Source organism: Chanos chanos, chromosome 8, assembly GCF_902362185.1.
Source record: "Chanos chanos chromosome 8, fChaCha1.1, whole genome shotgun sequence".
In the NCBI taxonomy this organism is placed as follows: domain Eukaryota; kingdom Metazoa; phylum Chordata; class Actinopteri; order Gonorynchiformes; family Chanidae; genus Chanos; species Chanos chanos.
In genome coordinates, this window is record NC_044502.1 from 807,614 (window position 1) to 819,404 (window position 11,791).

Below are 11,791 nucleotides of genomic sequence, written 5' to 3' on the forward strand. Positions count from 1 at the left end.
TTAAAAAGAAATTAGAAGCATAACTACTGCTTTTTCTTTTTTCTCTACTACATACACACGTAAAGGCAAAGCCTTAGAGAAGGTTTAACTGGTTTGAGTTCTTGACAGTAGACTGTGGTCTTGCAGGAGGTTTGTAACAAGGACAGTTTACAAAAACAATACAAACAAACAAAAAAAACCCCAGATCAGTTCATTCAAATATTTTCTCTCTTTATATATACAAACGAATTTTAACGGGAAATTTTATCCTGAATTCAGAGGAAACAAGAATTTTTGACGGGGCTTCAACCCAAACACGCAGATTTATAATTTATCCTTTTCCTCTCTTTCTCTCTGTGTATATGTACATACATACTGTAAACGTTAAGATACACGTTAAGATACACGTCACATACACGTCAAATGGTTGTTCAGCATTGGGACATGGCAAACCTACAGTCACACCAAAATGCCCAGCAGTTGGTACTAAACACTCTGTTACATTCGAATGTCAGTAACTGTAAAAATGTAATTGTCTCTTATTTTTATAATGACGTTGTGTTGCCGTTTTCTAATAAATAAATAAATAAATAAAGTAATGAGCAGTTGTACCCCAATCTCGTGTGTTGTGCCATTCGTGCTCTAAACTGAACTAAACTGAAACACAGCGTTTGTGGGTCCATTTGTGGCTCAGAGCACCTCACTTTCAGCACTGATGTCACCGTGACGTATATACATGTTGAGAGGAGCCTGGAAATGACATGTAAAGTAAGTATTTCACAGTTTGTATGTGAGCAACCTTTAGCTCAGCGGCGCAGAGACGCCTTCGGGTTGTATGTGACAGCCTGTGACGTTCGCCGATAAATGGACAAACAGCTCCAGAGCAGCCTGCCGCACAGTGTTAGATGAACATATATGAGGTTTCTCAAAAGCACTGAGACAGAGTACAAATAGAAACCGTGTAATACTCATCAAACGACAGTCTGTGCAGTTCAGTGTTAGCTAAAATGCTACAGCTGGGAGAATCACAGTGTTAAACTGATTTGCATTGCTGCTCGTATGATTGCTGGATTGGTTGAAGCGAATTCATGAACGAACTTTTAATTTTATAAGATAAGGTAAATATGTCCTATTGCGTATCAATTTAACGTGGTGAAATAAAGCTCTGAGTACTGTAGGACAGTGGCGCGAGGGACATAGAACAAGTCGTTAAAATTTGACAAAGGACTGGATTAGGGGTTATGAAATAGAATTAGGGGACGTGAAGGTAAATATTCACAATGAAATATTACTACATTTCAGTTCTTCAAAATCAAAATGTTTATGATTACAATGCATGTCTTATTTATACATTTTCTGTTAACTTACATACATTGATTGCGTGCTTTCCGTGGTAAGTGCGCTGTCTATGTTTTTTTAATTGTGGTAAGACCGGACTCTATTTTTTAACCTCTATATTAGAGTATCTCTACGACAACAACGTCGTCATAGTTACGAGGCACGGCGTGTAAAGACGGACCACAGCTTAGCCGACATGGATGAATTTCAAACAGGATCAGAGGTGAGTTAAGTTAAAACTAGTTATCCATCACAATATTTAGCTTGACTGTTACTCAGAAACAATAAGTGTGCTTGTTTCCACAAAATTGTTCCAAAGTGCATAACTACTCAACCATTCACAAACTGAGGACGTCTTTAGTAATGCTAACGTTAACTCTGCCTTAGGCTAGCTATTCAATACAAGCGAGACCTCTCTTATAAATGCATTCCCCTGTTTATAGCGAAAGCTCGAAATCACTCAAAGCAACTGCATATAATTTAAATGTTTAAGAAATGAACTTATCCGTTAGTATTGGGTTAGCCGAGTGTAAGTGACGTTAGCTAACCCTCAAATCAAACTTCAAAAGAAGGCCCGTCCATCTTACGAAGAGGCTGGTCCTACACACAAAGTTGGAAACAGTATCTTTGGTCTCATTAACTCTCGTGTTTCTCTGGCGATTCAGAATTCCTGCGATAATCTCCTGATTGTGCCCGAATAACTGATGATTCATACAACTGCACCTGGTCTCACCCGCTAAGCGAGAGCAGCACATTAAAAACTATCACCGCTTTGGAGATCAGTCGTTTAGACTATAACTAATTTTTGCCTCAGTTTGCGATGGTTTAAGTTGAACTTGCTCTGGACGTTCTGAGATCTGACATTTTTGAGCCTTGGTTGGTTGAGACGTTTTTTATTACCGTTTGAGACGGACGGACAGGTTGAATTCGCAGTAATACTTGCGCTGTCTTTCTGTTTCTACAGACGGCTTTCGTTGTGGAAGACGTGAGCAGGATTGTCAAAGAGGTACAGTGAAAATGTGTGATGTCACCAGCTTGTTATTTGTGTCGTTTATATTTAATTTTTTTTCTGTCATTCACTCCAGATAAAGAATAATGAAAAGAGTAACGAGAGCTCGTGAAACATGGGTCTTTTCGGGGTCATTTGCGTGTCATTATTTTATTGCTTGCTACTGGCATATTTTAAAAAGTTTTTAACTCTCCCTAGATAAATACAGACCTGAGGATATATTATATACTCGCTCAGTGCATATACACACACACACACAGACAGACACACACACACACACAGACACACACACACACACACACACACATACACACACACATACACACACACACACACACACACACACACACACATCCGTCTGTCTATCTATCAATCTGTCTGTCTTTCTATCTGTCTGTCTGTCTATCTGTCTGTCTGTCTGTCTATCTATCTAGCTGTCTGTCTGTCTGTCTATCTATCTATCCTATGTATAACTGTGTGCTCTCAGCTTAGATAAGTACACATGCTTAGCATATATAGAAATATATCTAAATATAACTGTGCATATATATACACACACACCCATATGTGTGTAAGTATAATTGTATACACACAGAGACATAAATATAACGGTACACTCTTATATAGAAATGTGCACTTTACATCCAACAGTGACAGGGAATCCAACCGATCAGTCAGTGTGCAGTACTGTCAGTTCATAATGAAAATTAGAGTAGATGTCTGAGGACAGCAAACTGAGCACTCGCTCACTGTGTTCAGCAGACTGAGCACTCGCTCACTGTGTTCAGCAGACTGAGCACTCGCTCACTGTGTTCAGCAAACTGAGCACTCGCTCACTGTGTTCAGCAGACTGAGCAATCGCTCACTGTGTTCAGCAGACTGAGCAATCGCTCACTGTGTTCAGCAGACTGAGCACTCGCTCACTGTGTTCAGCAGACTGAGCACTCGCTCAGTGTTCAGCAGACTGAGCACTCGCTCACTGTGTTCAGCAGACTGAGCAGTCACTCACTGTGTTCAGCAGACTGACCAATCACTCACTGTGTTCAGCAGACTGAGCAATCACTCACTGTGTTCAGCAGAGGTTACACCCAAACTTTTTTACTCCTGTTCCTTGTTTTTGAACTTTGTCTAATTTAGTTTTTATTGTATTGTGCTGTGACTAACAGCTGTGTTTTCCTGTGCCTATGTGCCTGTGTGTGTGTGTGTGTGTGTGTGTGTGTAGTCAGTTGAAGGTGTTATCGGTGGCAGTGCCTATCAGCACAGTAGAGTCAGTCAGTGGACGTCTAGTGTGGTGGAACAAAGCCTCAGTCAGCTCAGCAAGCTGGGAAAACCCTTCAAATACATCGGTCAGTTTAAACTCCACATCATCAAATACATCGGTCAGTTTAAACTCCATCAAATACATCAGTCAGTTTAAACTCCATCAAATACATCAGTCAGTTTAAACTCCATCAGATACATCGGTCAGTTTAAACTCCTTCAAATACATCGGTCAGTTTAAACTCCATCAAATACATCGGTCGGTTTAAACTCCATCAAATACATCGGTCAGTTTAAACTCCATCAGATACATCGGTCAGTTTAAACTCCATCAAATACATCAGTCAGTTTAAACTCCATCAAATACATCGGTCAGTTTAAACTCCATCAAATACATCGGTCAGTTTAAACTCCATCAAATACATCGGTCAGTTTAAACTCCATCAAATACATCAGTCAGTTTAAACTCCATCAAATACATCGGTCAGTTTAAACTCCATCAAATACATCAGTCAGTTTAAACCCCGCGTCATCAAATACATCGGTCAGTTTAAACTCCATCAGATACATCGGTCAGTTTAAACTCCATCAAATACATCAGTCAGTTTAAACTCCATCAAATACATCGGTCAGTTTAAACTCCATCAAATACATCGGTCAGTTTAAACTCCATCAAATACATCGGTCAGTTTAAACTCCATCAAATACATCGGTCAGTTTAAACTCCATCAAATACATCAGTCAGTTTAAACTCCGCATCATCAAATACATCGGTCAGTTTAAACTCCATCAAATACATCAGTCAGTTTAAACTCCATCAAATACATCGGTCAGTTTAAACTCCATCAAATACATCGGTCAGTTTAAACTCCATCAAATACATCGGTCAGTTTAAACTCCACATCATCAAATACATCAGTCAGTTTAAACTCCATCAAATACATCAGTCAGTTTAAACTCCACATCATCAAATACATCGGTCAGTTTAAACTCCACATCATCAAATACATCAGTCAGTTTAAACTCCACATCATCAAATACATCGGTCAGTTTAAACTCCATCAAATACATCAGTCAGTTTAAACTCCACATCATCAAATACATCAGTCAGTTTAAACTCCATCAAATACATCAGTCAGTTTAAACTCCATCAAATACATCAGTCAGTTTAAACTCCATCAAATACATCAGTCAGTTTAAACTCCATCAAATACATCGGTCAGTTTAAACTCCATCAAATACATCAGTCAGTTTAAACTCCACATCATCAAATACATCAGTCAGTTTAAACTCCATCAAATACATCGGTCAGTTTAAACTCCACATCATCAAATACATCAGTCAGTTTAAACTCCACATCATCAAATACATCAGTCAGTTTAAACTCCACATCATCAAATACATCAGTCAGTTTAAACTCCATCAAATACATCAGTCAGTTTAAACTCCATCAAATACATCAGTCAGTTTAAACTCCATCAAATACATCGGTCAGTTTAAACTCCGCATCATCAAATACATCAGTCAGTTTAAACTCCATGTCATCAAATACATCAGTCAGTTTAAACTCCATGTCATCAAATACATCAGTCAGTTTAAACTCCATCAAATACATCAGTCAGTTTAAACTCCGCGTCATCAAATACATCAGTCAGTTTAAACTCCATCAAATACATCAGTCAGTTTAAACTCCATGTCATCAAATACATCGGTCAGTTTAAACTCCGCGTCATCAAATACATCAGTCAGTTTAAACTCCATGTCATCAAATACATCGGTCAGTTTAAACTCCATGTCATCAAATACATCATCCACTACAAACTCCACTTAACCAGCTCACATGTCCAAATCACTGCTGTTTTGATGTAGTTCAGAGAGAATAAACACTGTTTCATAAGCCTTACTGTGTTTCCACTTCATCTGTCATTAACTGGTGTGAATGCTGTATGGGTTGTGACTCTTTCTGTCTCCTGGCAACAGTGACCTGTATCATCATGCAGAAGAACGGGGCGGGTCTACAGACAGCATCTTCCTGTTTCTGGGACAACAGCACTGATGGTACAACACAGAGCCTTAACTGTGATCTGTCTCTCTCATACACACATACAATATACATATATACACATCTCTCACATACACACATACAATATACATATATACACATCTCTCACATACACATACAATATACATATATACACATCTCTCACATACACACATACAATATACATATATACACATCTCTCACACACACATACAATATACATATATACACATCTCTCACACACACATACAATATACATATATACATATCTCTCACACACACATACAATATACATATATACACATCTCTCACATACACACATACAATATACATATATACACATCTCTCACACACACATACAATATACATATATACACATCTCTCATACACACATACAATATACATATATACACATCTCTCTCTCACACACATACAATATACATATATACACATCTCTCATACACACATACAATATACATATATACACATCTCTCATACACACATACAATATACATATATACACATCTCTCATACACACATACAATATACATGTATACATATATATACATCTCTCATACACACATACAATATACATATATACACATCTCTCATACACACATACAATATACATATATACACATCTCTCATACACACATACAATATACATATATACACATCTCTCATACACACATACAATATACATGTATACACATCTCTCATACACACATACAATATACATGTATACACATCTCTCATACACACATACAATATACATGTATACACATCTCTCATACACACATACAATATACATGTATACACATCTCTCATACACACATACAATATACATGTATACACATCTCTCATACACACATGCAATATACATGTATACACATCTCTCACACACACATACAATATACATATATACACATCTCTCACATACACATACAATATACATATATACACATCTCTCATACACACATACAATATACATATATACACATCTCTCACACACACATACAATATACATATATACACATCTCTCACACACACATACAATATACATATATACACATCTCTCATACACACATACAATATACATATATACACATCTCTCATACACACATACAATATACATATATACACATCTCTCATACACACATACAATATACATATATACACATCTCTTACACACACATACATTATACATATATACATATCTCTCACATACACATACAATATACATATATACATATCTCTCACACACACATACAATATACATATATACACATCTCTTACACACACATACAATATACATATATACACATCTCTCATACACACATACAATATACATATATACACATCTCTCATACACACATACAATATACATATATACACATCTCTCATACACACATACAATATACATATATACACATCTCTCACATACACATACAATATACATATATACACATCTCTCACATACACATACAATATACATGTATACACATCTCTCACATACACATACAATATACATATATACACATCTCTCATACACACATACAATATACATATATACATATCTCTCATACACACATACAATATACATATATACACATCTCTCATACACACATACAATATACATATATACACATCTCTCATACACACATACAATATACATATATACACATCTCTCATACACACATACAATATACATATATACATATATACACATCTCTCATACACACATACAATATACATATATACACATCTCTCACATACACATACAATATACATATATACACATCTCTCATACACACATACAATATACATATATACATATATACACATCTCTCATACACACATACAATATACATATATACACATCTCTCTCACACACATACAATATACATATATACACATCTCTCATACACACATACAATATACATATATACACATCTCTCATACACACATACAATATACATATATACACATCTCTCATACACACATACAATATACATATATACACATCTCTCATACACACATACAATATACATATATACACATCTCTCATACACACATACAATATACATATATACACATCTCTTACACACACATACATTATACATATATACATATCTCTCACATACACATACAATATACATATCTCTCACACACACATACAATATACATATATACACATCTCTTACACACACATACAATATACATATATACACATCTCTCATACACACATACAATATACATATATACACATCTCTCACACACACATACAATATACATATATACACATCTCTCACACACACATACAATATACATATATACACATCTCTCATACACACATACAATATACATATATACATATATACACATCTCTCATACACACATACAATATACATATATACACATCTCTCATACACACATACAATATACATATATACACATCTCTTACACACACATACAATATACATATATACACATCTCTTACACACACATACAATATACATATATACATATCTCTCATACACACATACAATATACATATATACACATCTCTCATACACACATACAATATACATATATACACATCTCTCATACACACATACAATATACATATATACACATCTCTTACACACACATACAATATACATATATACATATCTCTCATACACACATACAATATACATATATACACGTCTCATACACACATACAATATACATATATACACATCTCTCACACACACATACAATATACATATATACATATATATACATCTCTCATACACACATACAATATACATATATACACATCTCTCACATACACATACAATATACATATATACACATCTCTCACATACACACATACAATATACATATATACATATCTCTCATACACACATACAATATACATATATACACATCTCTCATACACACATACAATATACATATATACACATCTCTCATACACACATACAATATACATATATACACATCTCTCATACACACATACAATATACATATATACATATATACACATCTCTCATACACACATACAATATACATATATACACATCTCTCACATACACATACAATATACATATATACACATCTCTCATACACACATACAATATACATATATACATATATACACATCTCTCATACACACATACAATATACATATATACACATCTCTCTCACACACATACAATATACATATATACACATCTCTCATACACACATACAATATACATATATACACATCTCTCATACACACATACAATATACATATATACACATCTCTCATACACACATACAATATACATATATACACATCTCTCATACACACATACAATATACATATATACACATCTCTCATACACACATACAATATACATATATACACATCTCTTACACACACATACATTATACATATATACATATCTCTCACATACACATACAATATACATATCTCTCACACACACATACAATATACATATATACACATCTCTTACACACACATACAATATACATATATACACATCTCTCATACACACATACAATATACATATATACACATCTCTCACACACACATACAATATACATATATACACATCTCTCACACACACATACAATATACATATATACACATCTCTCATACACACATACAATATACATATATACATATATACACATCTCTCATACACACATACAATATACATATATACACATCTCTCATACACACATACAATATACATATATACACATCTCTTACACACACATACAATATACATATATACACATCTCTTACACACACATACAATATACATATATACATATCTCTCATACACACATACAATATACATATATACACATCTCTCATACACACATACAATATACATATATACACATCTCTCATACACACATACAATATACATATATACACATCTCTTACACACACATACAATATACATATATACATATCTCTCATACACACATACAATATACATATATACACGTCTCATACACACATACAATATACATATATACACATCTCTCACACACACATACAATATACATATATACATATATATACATCTCTCATACACACATACAATATACATATATACACATCTCTCACATACACATACAATATACATATATACACATCTCTCACATACACACATACAATATACATATATACACATCTCTCACACACACATACAATATACATATATACACATCTCTCACACACACATACATTATACATATATACATATATACACATCTCTCATACACACATACAATATACATATATACACATCTCTTACACACACATACAATATACATATATACACATCTCTCACACACACATACAATATACATATATACACATCTCTCACACACACATACAATATACATATATACACATCTCTTACACACACATACATTATACATATATACATATCTCTCACATACACATACAATATACATATATACATATCTCTCACACACACATACAATATACATATATACACATCTCTTACACACACATACAATATACATATATACATATCTCTCATACACACATACAATATACATGTATACACATCTCTCATACACACATACAATATACATATATACACATCTCTCACACACACATACAATATACATATATACACATCTCTCACACACACATACAATATACATATATACACATCTCTCACACACACATACATTATACATATATACATATCTCTCATACACACATACAATATACATATATACACATCTCTCACATACACATACAATATACATATATACACATCTCTCATACACACACATGACACACACACTCATGTTCTCCTCAAGCATGGACAAACCCACTGCAGATGTTACTCAGACAAACACATTCATCTTCACACTGTCAGAACTAACACTTACACACTGGACTGTGAGATAATATGAATGACAGACAGGAATGTATAATAAGGTTTAGACAGACAGGAATGTGTTATAAGGTTCAGACAGACAGACAGGACTGTGTGTTAGGGTGAATGACAGACAGGACTGTGTGTTAGGGTGAATGACAGACAGGACTGTGTATCAAGGTGTTAATGACAGACAGGACTGTGTATCAAGGTGCTAATGACAGACAGGACTGTGTTAAGGTTGAGAAAAAGAGAAAAGACTGTTAATGTGAAAGTGATAGACAGGACTGTGTTGATGTTGACAGTGACAGACAGGACTGTGTATTAAGGTGCTGATGACAGATGGGACTGTATGTTAAGGTTGAGTGTGACAGACAGGACTGTGTGTTAAGCTGTGTGTTGTGTGGTTTGTGTTTTGCAGGAAGCTGTACAGTGAGATGGGAGAATAACTCCATGTACTGTATAGTCAGTGTCTTTGGTTTGGCCATTTAACGCAGGCCTGGAGGGCAGGACCCCAGCACAGCCGTGCCTCACTCCCACTCACAAACACAGGCTGTGTTCTCACACACAGCCGTGCCTCACTCCCACTCACAAACACAGGCTGTGTTCTCACACACAGCCGTGCCTCACTCACACCCACAAACACAGGCTGTGTTCTCACACACAGCCGTGCCTCACTCACACCCACAAACACAGGCTGTGTTCTCACACACAGAGGCCTCACTCCCACTCACAAACACAGGCTGTGTTCTCACACACAGCCGTGCCTCACTCACACCCACAAACACAGGCTGTGTTCTCACACACAGAGGCCTCACTCACACTCACAAACACAGGCTGTGTTCTCACACACAGAGGCCTCACTCACACTCACAAACACAGGCTGTGTTCTCACACACAGAGGCCTCGCTCACACTCACAAACACAGGCTGTGTTCTCACACACAGAGGCCTCGCTCACACTCACAAACACAGGCTGTGTTCTCACACACACAGGCCTCACTCACACTCACAAACACAGGCTGTGTTCTCACACACAGCCGTGCCTCACTCACACTCACAAACACAGGCTGTGTTCTCACACACAGAGGCCTCACTCCCACTCACAAACACAGGCTGTGTTCTCACACACAGAGGCCTCGCTCACACTCACAAACACAGGCTGTGTTCTCACACACAGAGGCCTCACTCCCACTCACAAACACAGGCTGTGTTCTCACACACA

At 35.7% G+C, this 11,791-nt stretch overlaps 1 protein-coding gene across 2 annotated transcripts; it reads left to right on the forward strand.

The window, feature by feature from the left end:
- The first annotated feature begins 1,513 nt into the window (after window positions 1–1,513).
- Window positions 1,514–11,059, forward strand: dynlt1b (dynein light chain Tctex-type 1b). 2 transcript variants are annotated; one of them, XM_030782705.1, is made up of 5 exons: window positions 1,514–1,540; window positions 2,282–2,323; window positions 3,549–3,672; window positions 5,567–5,644; window positions 10,989–11,059. In XM_030782705.1, exons 1-5 carry the CDS (start codon window positions 1,514–1,516, stop codon window positions 11,057–11,059), a joined length of 342 nt encoding a protein of 113 aa, XP_030638565.1. The 2 variants fall into 2 exon arrangements, with proteins under 2 accessions (XP_030638565.1, XP_030638567.1); XM_030782707.1 differs by lacking the exon at window positions 2,282–2,323.
- Window positions 11,060–11,791: the final 732 nt, after the last annotated feature.

Coding starts and splice junctions, on each gene's coding strand:
- dynlt1b (XM_030782705.1), top strand. CDS start 1,514: ATGGATGAATTTCAAACAGGATCAGAG. Junction 2,324..3,548: donor TGAGCAGGATTGTCAAAGAG/GTACAGTGAAAA, acceptor GTGTGTGTGTAG/TCAGTTGAAGGTGTTATCGG. Junction 5,645..10,988: donor CTGGGACAACAGCACTGATG/GTACAACACAGA, acceptor TGTGTTTTGCAG/GAAGCTGTACAGTGAGATGG.